The sequence below is a fragment of the Onychomys torridus genome, chromosome 15 (assembly GCF_903995425.1).
Source record: "Onychomys torridus chromosome 15, mOncTor1.1, whole genome shotgun sequence".
NCBI classification, from domain to species: domain Eukaryota; kingdom Metazoa; phylum Chordata; class Mammalia; order Rodentia; family Cricetidae; genus Onychomys; species Onychomys torridus.
Genome location: NC_050457.1, coordinates 69,393,947 through 69,416,086, shown reverse-complemented (window position 1 = coordinate 69,416,086; position 22,140 = coordinate 69,393,947). Strand labels below are relative to the sequence as shown.

The 22,140-nt window shown below is 48.1% G+C and overlaps 1 protein-coding gene across 2 annotated transcripts in view; it reads left to right on the top strand.

Annotated features, from left to right (window-relative positions):
* Positions 1 to 21,743, top strand: part of Ankrd33b (ankyrin repeat domain 33B) — a 78,674-nt gene extending 56,931 nt beyond the window's left edge. Inside the window, exons 3-4 of one of the 2 annotated variants that reach the window (XM_036207392.1) lie at positions 8,142 to 8,282; positions 16,806 to 21,743. In XM_036207392.1, coding sequence (XP_036063285.1) covers positions 8,142 to 8,282; positions 16,806 to 17,638 — 974 coding nt within the window. In that variant the 3' untranslated portion in view covers positions 17,639 to 21,743. Of the gene's footprint in view, positions 1 to 8,141; positions 8,283 to 16,805 lie in introns of those variants that run through there. The other variant, XM_036207393.1, reaches the window with a different exon arrangement.
* The last annotated feature ends 397 nt before the right edge of the window (positions 21,744 to 22,140 follow it).

Here is a 22,140-nt window from a genome sequence, read left to right as displayed (position 1 = left end):
GATACGGCTGGAAAAAAGTTTCCAGAAAGACAATATAGCAGCTACATGATTACACACACACACACACACACACACACAGAGAGAGAGAGAGAGAGAGAGAGAGAGAGAGAGAGAGAGAACCAAAGTAGAAGTAAAACTCTAAGAGGTGGTTCTTAACCTGTGGGTTGAGACCCCACAGGGGTCCAATATCAATTATCCTGCATATCAGATACTTACAATTCACAACAGCAGCAAACTTATAATCATGAAGAGCTGTGAAATAATGTTATGGCTGGGGGTCAGCACAGCACAAGGAACTGTATGAAAGGGCATTAGGACCGTTGCTCTAACGGAAGAAAGGGGACTCATGGGAAAGGGGAGGGGTGAGAAAAGTGAGAGTGGGAGCGTGCCCTGTGTGTGTGTGTGTGTGTGTGTGTGTGTGTGTGCGTGTGTGTGCGCGCACAAAAGCTTGAAAAAAAAAAAGCCCAAACCATAACACAGAGGAGTCATGGGGTCACCGCGTGGGGGAGAGGCTGTGGTCGGGGGACAGAGGGTGAAGAAGAGACACTCGCCACAGAGGTGAACTGTTGTCCAAGGTGCACGAGCCACTGAGGGTTGTGAGTGGCTGCTGTGGTCAGAGCGGCTTCTTCCTGGACCACACATGCTCTAGGTGGAGGATGGGCAGCAGGGAAGCCAGGGAGGCCAGTCATAGGAGTGACCATGGCCCAGAGCAATGGGCAGACGTGGGCAAGAAGAAGCTAGGGTAGGACGTGTTGGAAGACCGGGAAGAGGGGAGATTGGCAGCATTTCCTGACTGGTGGCATGTGGGAGATGGGGAGGGTTTGGGATGAAGCCCAGACTTCTGGCTTAGATGTCTGGTGCTCTCCATCAGTGCAGAAGTGCTGGGGGAGAGGAGTGGGCCACAAGGAAGGTGTTTGGGGCTTTGATACAGTTTGACTTAGTTGTGGGACACCCAGGATAAATACCCGGTAGACTTTAGGTGAGAAGCTAAACAAAGGACAGAAGTAGATGTGGGTGAGTGAAGATTTAGAGATAATAACTGAGTACATGGATGATGGAAGGAGAGCAAGGAGAACGTGGGGGGTGAGGAGGGGGCTTGTCCGTCACCCAAGGAGCAGTAGCTTTGCAGGAACAAGAAAAGCAGAGAGGTGGGGGGCGGGGTCAGAGGGTGAGCACTGGAGTATTCTGGGGAGACAGTTCTTTGACTTTATCACAAGGAGTTGATGGAGAACTGTTGGGAAGGTTCAGTCAGAGTGGGAAGAGCGTCGGTATCAGGGGAGCATGGGACTGAAAGGAGTAGAGTGAGTGATGGTGGGTGACTGTGTGTGAAGACAGCCCACGGGGTTACTGTTGGAAATACATGTTTTCTATTTTTAATTATGCATGTGCGTGTATTTGTGTTCATGAGTGCTGGTGCCCGAGGAGGCCAGAAGAGGGCATTCGATCCCATAGAACAGGAGTTACAAGTGGTTGTGGGTCACTGGACATAGGTGCTGGGAACTGAACTCGGGTCTTCTATAAGAACAGTGGAGCCATCTCCCTAGCCACAGAAAGATGAGAGCCTTCAGCATGCATGCCAGCCCGCCACTGCTGGATGACCCTCTGCCCCCGCAGAGTCAAGTTTTGGACATTATTACTGCACACCTCTGTATGGGCTGGAGGTCCACAGGTCTTGATTTTATGGCTCACACCTATGGTTAAACTTGGGACCCTGTTCTTGGACACTTTATCTAGGGCATCTCTTTTTCTAGCATTTCTTGTCATGCTCCTTGTGGGAACAATGAGCCATGATCATCTTAGGGGGAGAGCTGAAGCCCCAACATGAGAGTCTGGGTTAGTACATTCTGCTAGCTTCTTACCTACACATGTCCCATGGAGCCGAGCTCCTTGTGACACAGGAGCCATGATGTCACATGGCAAGGGGCAGGGTGAGGAATCATGGGAGAGTGTCACAAAGAGGGTGTGATTGATGAGCAGAGGCAAAGGATGGCTCGATATTCCAGGAAAGTGGGCACAGATGGCTCTCATGCCCAGGAGGTGTAAGATGACAGGTTGGCATCTTTAGTTATTATGTTATTCCGGTTGTGGCTGTTGTTACTACTGTAGAGTTGGGAAGGTGGTATCTTTGATGAATGTTGTTTTTGCTGAGAGAGACGATTCAGTTGTTCAAGGGTCTGCTGTGCAAGTGTGAGGACCAGCGTTCGGATCCCCAGAATGCACGTAAATGCTGTGTAGGTGTGATGACCCACCTGTAAGTCTCTGCTCAGAAGGCAGAGAATGGGGTCTCTGGAGCACTCAGTCAGCTGAATCAGTGAGCTCTGGATCCAACTAAGAGATCATGTCTAAAGAAATAAGGTGGAGGGTGATTGAGGAAGACTTCCAATGTCACTTTAACCTTGGGTGTCTACATGTATGCCCACACATGCACACAATATCACACCACCACATACATAGCTGCATACACACATTTACCACTCACAAATACACATGGGAAAAGGAGAAAATATTATAGTCATTATCGTAGTGTGTTGGGAGGTGGGGGCTTGGCAACTTTAATAGGAACAGGGTCATCTGAGTTTTCAATAGAGAGGGAGCAGAGACTGCTTGTGAGTGTGGGGATGTTTTGGGGGTGATGTGGGGAAACTGAGGGGTTCCCTTCCTGTGGTTAAGTGGGAGGTCAGTTGTCTCAGGACGGAGCAGCTGACTTACACAGTTAATAGTTCTGGGCTCCAGAGATGCTCAGTCTGTAAGTGCAGGAGGATCTGAATTCAGAGCCACAGAACCCACGTGAAAAGAGCAGGTGTGGCAGTGTATGTCTGCAGCCCCAGTTCTGGGGACATGGAGACAGGAGGTTCCTTGGCCAGCCTGGGTAGCCAAATTGACCAGTGCCAGGTTCTGTGAGAGATCCTGTCTCCTAAGATGGAGATGGCTGAGGAAGATACTCAATATTGCCTCCTGGGCTTCTCATGTGCACCCACATGCACATTGTGGTGTGTCTACACACACACACACACACACACACACACACACACACACACACACAGTTGGAATTTCCCCAAATGTAGTTTGGAGGTAGTTGGCCAGGACACACAGACCTGAGCCAGGATGAGCCCATTAGTCTACCTGCTCATGTGGAGATGCTGTTCCAGTCTGTCTAGACCCTGAGCACGGGGGTGGGGTGGTGGTGGTGGTGTGGTGGAGGAGGTGGGTTGACATGTCTCCTTGTGTTGCATAGAGATCTGCCCACTCAATTCTTAGGAGTGTTCTCAATCATCTTCCACTCTCTGTTCCTTTCCTGATGGTTCAGATCTCATCCCATGTACAGCACAGCTTCCTGGACAAGTGTTGAACTTTCTGTTGGGCCACTAGCTCATAAAAATATGACACAGAGACTTCTTATTAATTATGAAAGCTTGGCCGGTAGCTTAGGCTTGTTCCTAACTAGCTCCTCTAACTTAAATTAACCCATTTATATTAATCTGCATTATATCACATGGCATTATCACTCTTTTGTCTTGCAAAAGAGGATCCACGCCAGGCAGCAGCCACAATTGCTGTCCCTGCCTCGCATCCAAAACAATAGCTCAGACTGCGTTCCCTTGATTAATTTAAAATAAACTTCCAATTTTAGACTAGTTTGGATTTCATAGGAAGACAGCAGACTTCACAGAGAATTTCTGCACTCAGCTCACCCAGTTTCCTGTTAAGATCTTGCATTAAGTGTGATTGACACGCTGAGCAAGCCAATATTTACACGCTGTGAATGTCTTTATTAGGTTTCTGTTGCTGTGATATAACTCCATGACCAAAAGCAACTTGGTGAAGAAAGGATTTGGTCAGCTTACATATCCAGGTCACAGTCCATTGAGAGAAGCCAGGGCAGGAACTCAAGGCAGGAACCTGACAGCAGGAACAGACCCAGAAACCACAGAGGAACACTGCTTGCTTGATCCTCATAGCTTACTCAGCCTGCTTTCTCATACACCCAGAACCATTTGTCCAGGAGTGGTACCACACAATGAGATGGGAGCTTCTACATCAACTGCTAATCAAGAAAATGGCCCACAGAATAGTCTACAGACCAATCTCATGGAGGTGTTTTCTCAATTAAGAGTCCCTCTTCCCAGATGACGCTTAGTTTGTGTCAAATTAGCGTAAAACTAAGCAGGGCAGTTAGTGACTAAGTTCCCTTCTTTATTCAGATTTCCTTGAATGGTCCCTATTGTCATCCCTGCTCCCAAACCCCTTCCAAGACAGGGTTTTGTATGTAGCCCTGGCTATCCTGGAGCTTGCTAGATAGACTAGCCTAGAACTTACATCATCTTCCTGCCTCAGCCTCTTCAATGCTGAGATTACAGGCATGTGCTAGCACACTTGGCCTCTAATGTCCTTTTTCTGTTCCCATCCACCTGGGGTTCCATATTGCATTTCTATGTCTCTAGGCTCCTTGTGGCCATGATACTTGCTCGGCCTGCCCTGGTGTTTGATGATCCTGATAGATTTATACACGGGTTCTGGTGTATTGGAGGGTGTCCCTTATTTGAGCTGTATCAGGTACTTTCCTGGTGACTGGATTGCAGATAGGAGTTCTATGTAGGATCAGAGTGCACAGGGCCACCTCATCCCATCTTCAAAGGGCATGTGCTACAAGCACAACTCTGGTCGCCTGGCTCAGTGGTGGTGGTCAGTTTCTCCACTCTGAAGTTCCTCTCCCGTGTTCTATATGCTCTGGAGAAATGTCTCCAGGCTCAGCCCTCAAGTCAGGAGTAAGGAGTCACTTTCTGCCTGGGGACAGTGGAGTGCCTGTTCAGGGTCTTCAGCTTCTATGTGTGGTTTGCTTTTTGTGTTTGGTTGGTTTTTGTTGGTTTGTTGTTTGCTTTTTTGAGGCAGGGTCTCATGTATTCCAGCTCCAGACCTGTTACAAAGTTGAGACTACCTTAAACCTCTGCCTCTGCCTTCCATGTCCTGGGGGTATAGGTGTGCATCAGAGTTTTGCTGGGAACCTTCTGCACACCTCCACGGCTGTACCTTTTGCCATTGCGCGTTGATACTGTCTCCCTATTTTCTAGACACAGAAAAACCGGTCCCTTCTCAGGACCACTTGGGGTTTTGAGGGGCAGGTCTGGGAACTGAACTCTAGTATTTTTAGAGCAAGCTCTCTTAAGTATAGTGGTGACCTCTTAGTTATGTTGGGCACCACTTGTGCCCTTTTCTTGGTCAGGGTAAGGCTCACTGGGGGAGGTAGGGAGTTTTAAACACACACACACACACACACACACACACACACACACACAGAGAGAGAGAGAGAGAGAGAGAGAGAGAGAGAGAGAGAGAGCGCGAGCGAGCGCGCACCTGTTGTTTTCCTGTCATGGATCCTCCTGGGGGATTAAAGCAGGCCCTCTACCCCGGCTGTCAAGTGTTGGATTGCTACATCCATGAGCTCCACCCCACTCCACCCCAGTCTCCACTTGCCTTGCTTGTTAAGGAGAATAGTTAATGTTTACAGAGTTTTAGAAGCATCAGACCCGTCTGTAATGTCTACTGAGCACAGCCATCTGCATGGTCGGGGTGCTGTTCTCCCTTCTGTAAAAGCCTGGGAAAGAGGAGTGTCTCTTACATCCTCAGAGTTCCAGACTGCAGTCAGCATGCAGGATTCCCATGCATCCCACAATATACATAAATTATCTGTACAGTGGGCAGTTGGCTTTATAGATTTTCTGTTTTCGTCTCTCTGCCCATTCAGCTTGCCAAGGATGTGTGTGTGTGTGTGTGTGTGTGTGTGTGTGTACAAACAACACCTGCTGCAAATTGTGACATGCAATGTCACATTTTTTTTTAAAGGAAAAGACTGAAACAAATTGCAATTCGTTTCGCTGAGACTGGGTCTAAACCTGACTGGTGTAGCACATGTTCGAGCGGAACACACGCTAACTTGAGATCAAAGGTCTTCTACTAACCACCAGTTTTAGAACTATTGAGCTACCATGGTCTCTTGACCCCCAGCTTCATCCTGACCTCCTCACATAGAGGAGGCCAAGTAGTCAGTATGTCCAAAAAGCACCATTGCAAGTTGGAATCTGTGTGTCATGTAGCTTGGAGCCACAGCCTGGTCTTGTTGACGTCATAACACTCAGCAAGGCGCTGACCCACCTTTTCACAGCCGTGCCTGAGCTCGGTGGTAAGCCATAGCTCTGTCTTAAGAATCAGAACTCTAGTTTATGTGGCTTGTTTATTTTTAACTTTTAAGTTGGTGACAGGTCAAGGATTCAATTTGGACAGCATGGACAGCAGCCTGGAGTATAAAATGTCCTTCTCAAGGGATCACAGAGAAGTCTGTCTGTGTCTATCCACATCCTGGATATCTGTGTCTCTTGGGTGTGGTTGGGCTGACTGAAGTGTCCTGGGCCACTCAGTGTCCTGGGTGGATTTAATATTGTGCTCACACAACGGAAGGACTGCTGGGAAGGGGGTGAAGGCCGAGGACATATGTGCCCCCTCTACTTTCTGAAACCTCCATCCTGAAACCAGCTTTGCCGTGATTGCAGCCACAGCAGGGAGACAGAGTCTCCAAGCTGCCACCAGCTTCAGACTTCCCAGTCCAAGGCAAGCAGGAGAGTCCCCCAACCCTCAAAGTGTTTCTTGCTCCAAGGTCCTAGGTCGTACCATCCATTCAACGTCTGCCCCGGAATCATGCTGGGAAGGGGACTCTGGGCCAAAGGGATCTGATTCCATGCATGTAAAGGTGAAGGGGAGGGTGATGTAAAGTCCAGAGAGGGTGGGGATGCCCCTGAGGCCCTGTACCTGTGGGTCTGACAGTGGAGTTGAGCGGAGCATGGGTAGGGTGGGGTTGTGCAGGGAGACTGAGACAGCCTGGCCTGCATAAGATTGGGATGGCTCTGGGCACCCAGAAACTCCCCCAGGGCAGTGTCTCATTGCCCAAGGCTTTTGGCCATCTTCTGCAGGGTCAGGATGGAGACAGAAGCTCAGGGGAGGGGTGCATTTGAACACTGGGAAGTGGGCAAAGGAAACTGTCTTTTGTCTGATGTGGATGGTCCTGAAATAGTGAGGACACTGGAAATGATCTTGCATAGCCCCCTTCAGGGAGCACGAGGTCATGTCCAGATACTTTCTTGGTTGTCAAGGGCTAGAGAGGAGTGGTGGTTGGTTGCTCTTGTGTTCTAGGGGTACAGGCCAAGAAGACTGCTTGCCAAATTGTAATGTGCAAGCCAGCCCCATGTGATTATCCAGCCCCAGTGACAAGGCTGCTGTAACTGGGGCCCTGGTTTTGATCACTGAGGTTGGGTGGGGAGGAGTAAATCACAGAAGCACTGGGGAAGGTGGGTTAGTTGGCCTAGGAGTGGCTGGGGCGGTAGATTTAGCAGCATCTCTGCTGTGCGGGTGGGCAGCTGGGTTCCTGCCGGCTCCTGTGGTTCCTGCCAAGAGGCCCTTAATATGAGTGCCTGGCATTTAAAAGCCCTGGGAATGAGCAAAAACCATATTCTGTTTGTGAGGAACAAGGTGAGAAAGGGAAGGTCAGTGTTCTTGAATGTGGGTTTTCACCTGCTCAGGTTTTATGGTCGTGTGTGTGTGTGTGTGTGTGTGTGTGTGTGTGTGTGTGTGTGTGTGTGTGTTTGTGTCCGTCCGTCCATGTGCACGCACATGAGGTGGTGTGGAGTACAAGTTGGGAGAAATAGAACATATTTTAAGTGGTAACCGGAGGTGCCCAGCATGAATTAAGATACATTCTTGCTTCCATGTGTCTCTCCATATTTGGAAATGTTTCCCAGGCTCCTTTGCAGCCTGGCTTCCATTTGCCCGAGTGACTCTTGCTGGGAGTTGACTGCACCCTGCCTGTGGGGAAGTGGACTCACTCTCTCCATGTGGCAGTGCTGCCTGCCTGTGCCCCTGCCTCACCAGAGAGAGACGGAAGGGCCACAGATGAACTGTACTGTGCGTGCCGAGTAGTGTCTCCCGATTTCCTCTGCTCCCTGTGTCCAGGAGAACTGTGTTGGGATTTAAAGAGCACACGCACAGGGGACAGCCAACACAGTTTGATGACAAACAGTGTCTGTCTTTCTATGCCACATAGCGATCACCTTTGTGGGTACGTGAGTCTACATGCATGTATAATTCTCTTTCAGGGCATGCCACCATCACCAACTACTTGCTGAATTATTTCCCTGGTCTGGACCTAGAGAGGAGGAACATATTCGGCTTCACAGCCCTCATGAAAGCAGCCATGCAGGGCCGAACAGAATGTGTACGAGCCCTGATGCTGGCAGGTAGGTCCACCTGTCCTGTGTGGTCTCTAGGCTCTAGACATGCCGGGGCGGGGGGGCTCTTTTTAAAGAATGCATCTTAAATAGACCCATGCCGCTTACAGAAACAGTGGCAGCAAGGAATAGCTTTTTTTTTTTTTTTTCCCCTGAGCTGTATGGCTTTCATCCTTTGAGTTTCTTTGAAAAGGCAAAAGTAAGCTGGGTATATAGCTCTGTCAGCAGAATGCTTTTCCAGCATGCACAGAGCCCTGGGGCCCAGTCCTGGCACAACACAAAACTAGGTGTGGAGATGCATGCCTGTAACCCCAGCACTCCAGATGCAGAGGCAGGAGGATAAGGAGTTCAAAGCCATCCTCAGTTACATAGCAAGTCTAAGGCCAGCCTGAGGAGATATGTGAGATCTTGTCTACATTTGGGGAAAAAAAAAGTCCACAGCAAATGACTTCAGAGCTGGTCAATGAGGATTAATCACAGACAGCACTCTCCATTCCCCGAAACCCCCGTTGCTCCCTGCTGACATCGTCCCTCACCTGTCTGGCTATAGACTCTCTAGCTGTGCTCAGATTTATTCTTCAAGTGTATTCTGGGGGTTGAGTGGATGCTTAGTGGGTAGACTGATGCCCCATGTGCCTAAGGATTCCAAGAACCCACATAAATGCTCAGTGGACATGGCAGCCCGCCTGGAATTCCACACTGGGAAGATGAAAACACTAAGTATTATTTATTAAGCAGTGCAATGTTATTTATTTACTGGTGCTGTTTACTGTGTGAGAAAAACCACAAGGCACAACAAAGCCCACTCTAACGCACACGTGCATATGGGCTTATGTAGCTACGCCACACAGGTGTATACATTGCGTGATCACACTTGGTGCAAATTACGTGATCATGCAGTGCACAGATGTAAGGCGCTAGGATGACTAAGCATCTCGTCTCGCTACTGGATGGCACACGCATGGTCATGTAGCTTGGGGAGTGGCAAGGAATTCTAACACTAAGGGGATTTCAGGACCAAGCTGGCTAGCTAGACTAGCTGAATGAAGGTACTCAAAGGAGATTCCTGACATCAGCTTTGGGGCTCAACATCCGTAGCTATTTATGTGCATGTACATAGGCACTTGAACACACACGTGTGTAAGGAGGAGAAGTGTTCCTTCTGGCCTTGCCTGTGACCTGAGGACCGCAGTGTTGAAGATGGCCCAGATGATGGGGACAGGGTTTGGGATGGGCTGCTCCTGCAGCGCCTCCTCCGTGGGGATATCCTTAGGCAGCAGCTGGATCAGCATGACTGTGCACTTACTCTGAATGTCCTCCTTGACATCCTGAATACTCCCCTGTCCTCCTCCTTCTCTCCCTCCTCCCTGAGGACGAATATGACAGCACTTCGTAGATGTTTGATGACCCCCCATGTGACAGTCCTTGTAACTGATCTGAGTTCTTTTCCTGGCCTGAACCTGAAAGACCCATTGCTAGGACAACATAAGCAGGTTTCTTTGAGAATTAATTAAGAGAAAAAAAATGTTAAGTGCACATAAGAGTGGGTTCGGAGTTAGCATCTAACACCACAGAGGGTGTTGCTGTTACTTCATGCGGTTGTTTTAAATGATCTTTGTTCTCTGCTCAGCATGTAGCCGATGCTTATAAAGAGTATCTATGTGCTGTTCAGTTCTAGAGGCCACGAAGCCTGACATAAAGGCGCCAGCAGATGTGATGTCTGTGAGGATTCAACTTCCTGTGTCTTTATATAGCAGGGTCAAGGTGTCTCCCTTAAGATTTTCTTTACTAAGGGCCCTGATCCCACGTGGGGCCTTGCTCTCAGAACAGGCCATGTCCTAACAGTCCCAACTCTTATTACCGTCACAGTGGGTACAAAGTTCCAGCATATGAGTTTTTGAGGACCCAGGTCAGATCACAAGGCTTCTCTGGTCCTAGTTACCCAAGGGTGGTGACATTGTTCCAGACATCGGTCCTTCCATGAATGCCCTAGTTCTGTTCTCTGTCCCCAGCTGACGCCCACATGCGGTTCCCCTGTCCTCCATCCCCTCTGGTCTGTCACAGTTGCTCTGTCTTTACCGGTTGTTTGTGGTTTGGCATTGTGCGGTGTCTTTCCACCTTGAACTTGTGATTAGTCTGGAGCTGTGAGGTTTGCAACCTTGGATTTTCTTTCCTTCCGCTTTAATCTACATGTGTTAGAAAATACTGTTAAGAAAAACATCCCAGATTTAATGAGCAAGGAAAGAAGCTTGGGAGATAGAAAACGTTCTTGTGGGGAAAAATCGTCATTAGAATTGACTCCTGGGACTGATTAGATCCCAGGACACATGGTGGAAGGGAACTGGTTCCTGCAGGTTGTTCTTTGACCTCCACATGCCAGCTGTGGCATGTGTGCATATGTGTGCATACACACATTCAATAAACACATACATGTTAAAGTGCATTTTAATCCCACCAATTGTGCCTTTCATGCAACCAAATTTAATTCTTAAAAGCTAGATAATGGTTTCCACAGAGGTGAGGCCCTCCTGTCCCATTTCAATGAGAAATAGTCATTCCTAATTAAATGGTGATTATCCGAGGCTCTGTCCGTTTGTCCATTTTTACTGTGTTGAGATCTTGTTATAACTACATGTGGATCTTGACTGCTTTATGTTCTTCCACCCAAAAGTTAGGGTGTCAGCACATCAAGTGCATTTCCCCCAATTAATTAATTTGAATGATCAACTTTTTTGGGCAGGAGGTGGAATCACTATTCCTGTTGTGTCTCCTGCTGTCTCAGGCGTCAGCTGTAGCATTTACAGTTTCTCAGAAATGCCTTCTGTGGCCCCTGGAAGATGAGGCCGCTCGGGCTTGGTGTTAACATCGCTCTTTCCACCCATGCCTGCTGTTTGCTTATACATTTGATGTAAGGTCTACAGACTTAACTCTTCCCCACTGATCCCCCACCACCACCACTGTGAGCTTCTCCCCTCTTCACTGAAGTCTAGAATAATCGTCAGGAGTGTATGTTATGGTCGACTGTGTTCTTCAGAGTGCAGCAGAAACAAGCCCAAAGCCAGTACAGTTTCATGTGCAGCCTGCTACTTACTCATACGTGGACTGGTCACTTACCTCTCTGGGCCTCACACAATGACAAAGCACTGACGTCAGCCTTATCACAGGTGGGATTCTATTCATCCGAGGAGAGGGTGCAACCTTGGAGGAAGTTGTCAGTACGTGCTGGTTACAATCAGCTTTCATTATTAATACATTTACAGGATCAGGAGTTATTTGCGAATGCAGGAAAAACAGAGTATCTTTTTCTCCTTGGAAATTATCCTTGTCAGATGAGGTATCTGTGCTAATAAACACATAACTTGTTGACATCAGTGACATGTGGAGCTAGCTCAATCTTTGTGGCGGTCATCTTGCCACTGTAGGGCATTAGCAGCTTCTGTGGCTTCCACTTGCCAGATGACTGGAGTACCCTCTAGTTGGGACACCCCAAAATGCCTGCAGATATTGCCAAATGACCCCTAGGGATGTGATTGTCTTCTACCAAGAGACACAGATACATTTAATTGAAGTGGGGTATGATTTAAAAAAAAAAGGGGGGGGGGAGAAGAGACCTTTCTGATTTTGGACACAGTCCTCCTTCCTGGCCTGCTCTGCTCTCGACTGCACCAACTTTGGAGGGTGCATATGAGCTCCCCAAGAAGCTTTGTTGGGAGCACTTAGCCTCTAGAATATTCTAGGTTACACCTGTCTTTTTAGCTTATAATTACCAGGAACCGGAGCTTCATTTTCGTTTCAGAGTAGCTGTATTTTCAAAGAAACCAGTGTGTAAGTGAATGGCCTCCCTAGGTTTGTTAGACAGCAGAAAGGCTGCCCGTTGAGATATTTTAAAAGTTTACACCACTATTTTGATTTCTCATTTCCATTTAAATACAATAGTATTAAGAAAATGGAGGTATTCATTGGTACCATTTACCTGTGCTTTTCTTGAAATTGACCCCTCAGCATAGAGTGCACTGATGTGTGCCAGAGGACAGTGATTTAATAGTCGATGCCAGAATGGTCATTTATGTTTATCATAAAAGCAGAAGGCACCTGCAGTACTACGTATTAGTGTAAAACACGTGTATCTCATTCCTTTTTTTTTTTTTTTTTTTAGAATGCAGGACTTCTCAGTTCCTGAGTGCTTTTAACACCATATTTGAGTTTCTGACTTGCAATTTTATTACGTTTGGTTGGAACCACTTCACCTAGAATGATGAATGATTGAATTGGCTGACCCCCTAAACCCTTTAGATTTTTCCACAGCCGGCAACACCCAGGCACATGTCAGCCCTTATCTGCATTGTCAGGTAGAATAAAATAATGTTAGGATTATCAGAACTCTGAATTTAATGGCAAATGCAGCCAATTCTGCAAACCGACCTGGTGGCTGTTTGGATCAGGCTTCCTGATAATGTCAGCCATTCTGATAAGAATCGAAAGGGACATACAGCACCTTGTTAACCCGGTGGAATATTAATGCACCAAAGTGACGGGTCTATTTCCGTAAGTGGCTCCGAGGAGCTGTGTCAATGATGTGATTTTTCTTTCTTTTTCTTCTTCTTCTTTTTTTTTCATGGAGGTTGCCAGGTTCCAGACTTGCTTATCAGAATTCACTTTATTCCTGAGGTGTGATGTAATTGCTGCAGCCTGAGCCTAGTAGCGTCCTCCTGTGGTTCTGGGGAACAAAAGAGAGAGGAAAAGAGATGAGGAACACACCGCAGACAGCATTCCCTGCCTGCTTGCTGTCCTCTCACACGGGCCCTCACGACATGCTTCTCAGAAACCAGGTGATTTGTGTCAACACAGCTTTCCATTTACAAGGAAGGCAGAAATTCCTGTTCAAATTATGAGCCAGAAAGATGCCCATGAGCAGGGAGTCTCCACCAAAAAGACCCAGGGAGTAGTTTTTGTAGACTGTGTCCTTAGGAAGAGGCATGGTGGGGAGGGAGGTGACAGTGACCGTGTTCTCTTGTGGCCACTGGACTGCAGCCCGGCCTCTGAGAGACTTAGACATGCCGGGAATGCCAGCTGATGGCCCAGGTGAGCTGAAGGCCCAGGTGAGCTGAAGAAGGCCCAGGTGAGCCTGAGCCATACCCTCCTGCTAATTTCCCAGGAGTGCCGGGTTCTACTTGCTGAGTCTCACAGGAGGCTGGCCATCCCTGCTGGGTTATGGCCCGTGCATCACAAGGCTGTACTTTCAGGGCCTGAGTTATAGGTCAGAGAAGGCTCGATGGTGAAGATATCAGGGACAGTCTGCAGTGTCAGGAGGGAGGCCTGAGCTGGGTTTTGTAGGATAGGTACATGGAGAAAAGGGAAGTGACATAATTCTGCTGTCTTCTCCGTGTCCTTCTCATAGGCCCTCTGGGTCTGGGTCTTCATGCCTCCCAGAGAAGAGTGTTCCTGAGACAGAGGGATAAAAGGTCCACCTGTTCTCTTCAGCACCTGCTCTTGATGCTTCCAGCAACAAAAAATCCCCACCCTGGGGATGATTTAAAGAAGGCAGACATCTGTTTCTCTCAGCTCATTAGAAGCCATGGGGTGGGCAGATCCTACCCAGGGTTGACCTCAGCTCCATGATGTCACAGACCCTGCTTGTTTTCTTTTGTCCATCAGTACTCTTTAGCCTGTGGACTTATCACGTGTGTGTGTGTGTGTGTGTGTGTGTGTGTGTGTGTGTGTGTGTGTGTATGTGTATACATACATGTGTCACATTGGTATGTGTTCATACATATTTGTACATTGGTGTGTATCTGTGTGTTTCCATATGTGTATACACATTGGTGTGTGTGTGGGTATTCATACATGTGTGCATGTTAGTGTGTGTCTGTGTGGGTGTTTATACATGTGTGCACATTGGCATGTGTGAGTATTTATATATGTGTGCATGTTGGTGTGTGTTCATACATGTGCACATTGGTGATTGTGGGTGTTCATACATGTTTATATTGGTGTATATAGGTGTTCAAACATATGCACATGTTGGTGTGTTTGTGTGTGTTCATACATGTATGCACATTGGTGTGTGGATGTGCATGCCTGTGAATATGAATGTGTTGAGGCCAGAGGTTGATGCTTAGTGTCTTCTTTTGCTCTCCACCTTGTTTTTTGAGCAGGTTTCTTCCTGAACCTGGAGCTTCTGACTCAGCTAGAATGGCTGACCAGAGAGTTCTAGGCATCTCCAGTCTCTGCCTCCCCAGCACTGGGATTGCAGATGCACTCCAACATGCCCAGTGCCTGGCTTTTCCCCTGGGCTGGGAATCCACACAGGTCTTCATGATCATGTGGCAAACACTTCATCCACCTCACCATCTCACCAGCCCTAATTGATGCCTCCTGATTCTATGGGAGTCTCCAGACCTCTGGGCCGCTGATGTGTGTTTCAAGTGGGAATCAAAACCAGCAGGAGGCAAACAACTTCTTAGGGCTCACTGATCAGGCCTGGCTCACTGGTCCACAGGAGGATGGCTGGCTGGGGAACAGACCATAGTCCTCAGGTTAGACCAGTGATTCTGAGATGGGGCAATATCTCCTAGGTGATAATTGGCAGTGGCCAAAGAAGAGTTTGGCTGTCACCACAAGTGAGTTGCTATTGGCATCTTTTAGTCAGACACGAGGGATATTATTAGAATTCCCACAGGGCACAGGCTAGACCCATAACAAAGAAGTAACTGGCCAAAATTTCCAGTACTTCCAACATTGAGCAACCCTAGGTTAGCCCAACCATGATGCTTTGTGTGTAGTTGAGTATAATGCTTCTTGGAGTATAGTAGAGCATTTTGTATAGGCAACTTACAGCACACAGCATGGCAGCCAGTATGCACAACCGTGAGAACCCAAGTCATGTCTCCAGTTTTGTGGGTTCAGCTGTCTCTGATAGAACTCTCTCTGTCTCTGTCTCTGTCTGTTTCTCTCTCCATGGACAGACCTTTTTTTGTTACCATTCTCTACACACAGTGTAGCAATGATAGAGAGCATTTGTATTGAGTTAGGATGGTGGGTAATCAGGAGCTGTTTCAGTGTATCAGTTTATAGGGTGATGTGCATAGGTTCTGTACACATGTACTGTTTATTTGTGGGACCCAAACCAACTCAGAATTTGGTATCCAGTGGGGCTCTTGGGCCCAATCCCTTGTGGAGGCCAGGCACAGCTATACTTACCACTCAGAGTTTAGTTGCTGTTCTACTTAGTAGTAGTTTCTTGAGGAAGTGGGTCACTAACTTGGAGCATGGTGACTTGGAGTCCAGGGCTGCTATAGTAGCATTGGGTCGTCATCTTGATTTATAGCATTTGCTTTCTGATCATGTTAAAAGGTAGGAGGAAGACAGCTACGCTCTGGACAGCCATTCCTTTCATTTTCCATTAGCATTTGAAAAATGTCTCTTTCATGCAGTGTTCATTAAAGTTTTAATTTCGCAGTTTGTTCCCTTTTAAAGTGACATGCAATTAATTAAGGTTTAATGTGTCATCTATTTTTGCAGTGGCATTTTTACTGCCCCCTTTTCATTTTCCCTAGTTTATAAATTGTGCTCTAGCTAATGAGTTCCTCCTGAATTCCAGTTCCAAATAATTGCCACTTTCCTAAGATGGGAATTCTTTAATGTGTTACGCGCGGGACTGAGGTTTTTAGCAGGTGAGCTTAGGGAGGTGGTCTTCCCAGCCAGGAGACTATTGTGGGCCTGCAGGGCAGGGGGGTGCCTGAGTCCCACACTCTTGGCTCAAAACAACTGATCACCCACCATGTTCTACCACGCGTGGGTCTCTTTGAGATAGAAATGAAGGTGCCGCTGCCAGCTGGGTCCCTGGGGAGCTCACAGACTAGATAATTGCTCTAGTTCTCCTGGATGCTTTGCCAGTGGAGAGTCACAGGGCTTGAACTCCTGCATGTTTTTTAACTACGGGTTAGCCTGAGGTTGGACCAAGATGAACTGCACAGCAATTCTGTATCCATTTCAGAAGGCAGAAGTTGGCATGTCCGCAGATCTCAGCTGAGCTGGGGTGTAAGTCTTCGGTGTCTTTTGCGGAAGGGGACATGGAAGAGAGATTTTCCAGGAAGTAACCGGTATAAGGAACATAGGGATGTCCCTGGAAAGTCTCTAAAGAAACAGCCCACGGGGGTGAGGGGGGGGGAGGGCATCAGTAAAGTGGTTCGTTTTCAAGAGTTGTCTTGTGCAATTGTGGGGATTCGAGAGTCTGAAATTTGTAGAGGGTATGCAGGCTGCTGCTCCAGGAAACCCGGGGCTGCTCTTACGGCCTGCAGCTGATTGGATGAGGCTCACACATTTGGAAAAATAACCCTTCTAACTTAGAGTCCAGTCTCTTTAGGCTTGTGCCCAGCTGAGGATTTAGTCACACCACTGGCTACTCTGGCTGAACCAAGTGAATACAAAATTAACCAGCATGACTGTCCCCAGTTCTACCATCATTCTTTGCCTGTGGAAGAGCATCCTGGTTGTCCCGCTCACTGATGCATGTATGTTTTTGTTTTTCAGGGGCAGATGTTCAAGCGAGGGATCCCCGTCGTGGGATGTCCCCACAGGAGTGGGCTGCATACACTGGCCGAGTGGAGGCTGTTCGTGTCATGCAGAGACTTATGGAGCGGCCTTGCCCAGAGCAGTTTGGGGACAAGTACAAGCCGGAATTGCCATTTCCCCCAGAGATGCTCTTGAAGTCCCCGGGTTCCAAAAACTGCTTTCAGAGATTCGCTGAGTTCCTGCGGACCACTCTGAGCTCCCGCTCAGGCCAGAGCCTGGAGGATGGAGGCGTCCTTGATCACATGGTCAGGATGACCACAAGCCTCTATAGCCCCGCTGTTGCTGTCGTCTGCCAGACCGTGTGCCCGGAGAACCCTCCCTGTGTGGGGAAACGACGCCTGGCAGTACAGGAAATCCTAGCAGCTAGGGGGAACCGGGACGCCTGTGCTCTGGATAGCAACAAAGTAGAGGGCTCTGACCTGCAATTCCAGACTTTGGAGGGTCCCAGAGCCAGCCCCTGGTCATCCCAGTCTTCTGGGGCCCCAGGATCCACCCCTGCCCCTGTCTCTCGGAAGGCCAGCCTCCTGCCGTTGCAGTTGCTGCGGAGGAGCAGTGTGCGGCCAGGTGTGGTGGTCCCCAGAGTGCGCATCAGCAAGGCCCCTGCGCCCACCTTCCAGCCAGAGCGTGCAACGCCCAAGGGCAACACCAAGGACAGCATCCACCTGCAGATCCCCAAGTGGCGGTACAAGGAGGCCAAGGAGGAGAAGAGGAAGGCGGAGGAGGCGGAGAAGAAACGCCAGGCAGAGGCTCAGAAGGAAAAGCGGGCGCCACGGTGGAGGAAAAGGACGTGAAGGGGGCCATGAGGCCACCGTGTGTGCCTGGAGTAGGGAGGCCACACTGGGAACCAGCTGGGAGGCTGCAGGTGGTGTAGACAGCACCACAGAGACGGGTACCCCTCTCTGCCATGGGGTGCATGCTGCATCACACAGCCTCTGGGCCGTACTCCTTTCCCAGACCCACGAAAGGGGCGTTCACATTGCTCCCAAGACAGAATTGAAAAGACTAGATGGTTGTTGCTTAAAACTAGTTCCCCGAGCAATCTATACACCCAAAGGGCAGTTTGCCTAGAAGTCACCCCTTAGAGGACTCCAATTAAGAATTTAAAAACTTAATTTATCAAAGGGCATTTTCGCATACTTTTGTATTTTGTTATTTATGAAAAATTGCAGCATTTTACGAGTGGCAGGCTCTTTGTAATTAAGGCAGTTTTAATATTTGTGTTTGGAGACCCTTTGTTTAAAAAACACTGTCTCTAGCAATAAATACTTGTAATGACTCTGTGAATTACACAGAACTCATGGGATTCTTCTCCCCTTTTGCCATTTGGTTCTGGCCTTTGCCTTCTCGTGTCCCATGGACACACCTGTGCACTGGCTTTTCCTTCGAACTTGAGTGATGCCAAATGCCTGTTTCTACTTGATGAAGGCACTGACTTCTATTCAAAATGATCGAGTGAGATGGAAGTCTTACTTTTGGTTTTTAATTCTTTTGTTCCTATCATCATCATCATCGTCATCATCATCATCATCGTCATCATCATCATCATCATCGAAAGTGATATGGCACATTGCGGAAGTGTATATGTTGCTAGGACCAAAATCATTGAAAGCAAAGGGCTTGGATAGACCATCTTCCAGAGGATCTGAGGAAAACGATTATTTAAGGGGGGCAAATTTAACAAATGAGTAGTAGAAACCAAGTCATATGTGCTCAGAAAAAAACCAAACATGGATATCCTTAAAAATGTCAAAGATGCAGAGGGTAGGGATGCTGCAAAACATTGAGGAGCAGACAGGTGACCTTTAGAACAGGTGGTACATACTGGATGCTAGACAGTAGTTTGGGGAAGGTTTTCCTGGAGTGGGCTATACTCTGATGGTGGCCTTCTCCTCCAGAGAGTCCCTTGTGTGTTTTGACGGGCAGTTCCCCTTTGATGAGCCCCAAGGTTCAGCTCATTCCCACACCAACTTTGTAGAACTTCCAGGATGTGGGGACTTTGGCGGGGATGGGATTTACCTTGGGTGCCAAGCTGTCAGTGAAAGTTTTCTTTCTCTGTCTTCCTTTCTTTTATTTCCAAAGCATTGAAAAATCCCAGCTGAGTCTTAGAGTATCTGTATCATGCACTTTATTTGATATTTAATGTAAATACTTGGAAGCAATAGATTCAGAATATTACAGACTGATTTAGAAGCCCTTTGCTGTGGTCCATCTCACACTGTGGGTGCGTGCAGGGAGTGGGGGGCACTGGCTTAATCTTATTCTTTCCTCCTTGATACAATTAGGCATTGAGCAACAAGAGATCTCACACTAGCCTTCCCCCAAACTCCATAAAATAGGATCTTAGGCTACTCCCAGGTGGATTTAACACTGGTGTCACCATTCAGTGTTTAAAAATCACACTTAGTAAGTTTCTGTTTAACCCTGGAAAGGTACCAAGGTGAATGCTGGGTCTTGACCCTCCTCTACAACTATTGATGTTAGTTAGCTGGGTTCATCCTTGTGACCCAAGACTTTGGATTGGCTATATCTCCTTGGGGACTGTGAGGACCACAAGGCACCTCAGTTATCTTGGGGCCATCTTTCCTGTCTCTTTTGGCATTGTGTGTCTTCCTGTCATATACGTATAACCTGCAGTACCAGCTAGCTTGTCACAGGTGCCACCACTGTGAGCCAAGGCAGTGCCAAAATGCTTGCAATCCGTGTTCCTTATGCCGTTTGTCTACAGATACAATACCAACTGTTTTACTCCATTTCCCTGCTTCAGAGGGGGAGCTGTATTCCAGTGCAGTGGGAAGTACCAAGGTGACCACTGCTGTAGTTACTGAAACTATAACTTCTCAGCAGGGGCTATAGGAAGCCCCACCGCTTTTAGGTGGCTTTTCCTGGACACCCAGCTTGAGCTCCCATAAAGGCCCCGTTTTTTGCAGGTTGTCTGGCTGTCACAAGAACAGTCAGTTTTAGGCAGCTCCTGCATGGAATGATGTAGTGTCTGGCATTAGAGCACTTCCAAATCACCCATCCTGTTTTCACTGTGTTAAGGTCACCTTGGGAATAGTCCCTAACCCTGTCGAGCCTGGGTCCCTGCCACTGATCAATTAGAGATGTCCATTTTTGGTCCCTCCCAATAATCTACCTTTTCATGATCCATTTTCAGAACCCTCCCAGATAAGCATGGACTGTTCATGGTGTTCCAGCAAGGGGCTGGAGACTTCTTTTGTTTCCCAAGTGTTTGGAAGAGGAGCCCTGACCAGGCATCAGGATGATGTTGCTCCTCATATTTACATGAAAGCTTTGGTGATACATGTGTTATTTTAAAAGGCATCTAAACCCACAAGCCTGGGTCAGTCCAGCAATTTTCTTTTGGCAGGCAGACCTTGATGTGAGCTGGCATTTCTCCTCATTCTGTGGAACTGTCTTTATCTGATGGGCCTTCCACTAAGAAGGTAAATGGCGGATGTGTGGACATTTGGGGAAGCTCCTCTTCCTGGTGAGCTTTAGTTTGTCCCCTGGAGAGAAGAAAATTGAGCTGTGAAACTCAGGAGACCCAAGTGAAGGGAAGGCCAGTCCAGCCTGGGCTGTAGAGTCTTTTCGGTGTCTTTCCAGAAGTGTGTCTGAGCTTGTCCTGTGGGAGGCCTCCTCTTCAGCAGAGGAGCTGTGCCTTCAGGAATTTTCCCAGCCAAAGAAAACATTGCCTAGCCTCTTTCTCATTCTGGGGTGGGGGTGGCTTTTGCTCCTATCTCTTTAGAGTAGGGCATCGGAAAGGAAGCAGGTGTCCCGGCCAGAGTGCAGTGTGGGAGGAGCACTGGACACACACTTGTAAACAGAGCCTCCTTCCCATGCTTGTCTGGACCTTCAGGGTCACCTGGGAGTGGATGGGTGAGATGATCGAGGAGGGCACTCCTTGCGGAAAAGGAAGAAGCTACCTGAGGTGGCTGGCGTTCCTGTGGGGTAACTGAAGGAGGCCGTCCATACTTAAGCCACATCATCAGCTTTATCTCCTTTTGGTTGAGGGGTTCACTAGAGATGTCCTCAGTCCCTGAGGCCCCCCTAGGGTCCCCGACATCCAGCAGCATTCTTTAGAAATAGTTTCTGTTTGTTGTTTGAACAGTTGTATCTACTCACAGGGGAGTCACCCTCCCTGTACCCCATGTTATTCAGAGAGGGGTGCTGATGCATAGCCCCTTTCTCTGCCGTATCCAGCAAGTATCCCTATAACTTGATTGTCATGCCATCCCCTGGCATTCTCTTTGCCTCACCTCTTCCTACGCTCACCCTTTCTTCTGCTTGCTTCCTTCCGCCTTCTGACTGAACTCTCTGCTCATCTGGCACCAGATGTCTTGAGGTCTACAAAGGCAGAAAAACAAAAGCTCTTGCTTTTTCCACTACATTACCAGGCTGAGACCTCTAGATCCTCCAGAGTAGGTGGAGGGCAGGGCTGTGGCTTCGGGACATCAGCTCTGCCTTCTGCTTTTGGAAGGGAGGCCTGGTCCACTCTCCTGACTTGGGAGAGCAGAGGAGCAGGCCTGGGGATCTGCCTGCCCTTGTGTGTATTAACTGTGAATAGTGAATGCCAAATGAACAGGTGTCTTCTCAGGGATTTATACATAAATAGAGTTAGGGGGAAAGTTGAAGTGTATTTTAAATATTTTTGATGTTTAAATCAATTAGGATTAAACTGGACAGAAGAAATATTTCCAAGATAGTGTCAGAGCTGCTGTTTCTAAGTGTGATCTTGGCACTTGTTTCTCAGTGGAGATTTATGGGGACCATGGCAGTGGGAATGGCTGTGGATATGTTTGTGGCTGCTTCTGGGTGTGACCCTTGTGTTAACAGTTACCTTGCTGGGCAGCCTTTAATCCTAGCACTTGGGAGGCAGGGGCAGGCGGACTTCTGTGAGTTCGAGGCCAGCCTGGTCTACAAAGCAAGTTCTAGGAAAGGTGCAAAGCTACACAGAGAAACCCTGTCTCGAAAAACAACAACAACAACAACAACAACAAAAACCCCTAAAAAACAAACAAACAAACAAACAAACAAACAACCCCAGTTACCTCCAGATAAGCAGAAGTGACTGATGCCGAAATGGATAATCCATAACCCCCTAGAACTGTTCACTGCACCCTTGGTCTTTTTGCCTTGCTTTCGAGGATGAAATATCCACAGTCATTCTACAGGAAGCCACAGAGTTCCTCAGGAAGGATCAGGGAAGCCTGCCTTGTACACTCAGTCCACCATGGCCTCCATGGCAGTGTGCTTGCTGCCCTGGAGCAGGACAGCAGGTGACAGGAAGGACTTC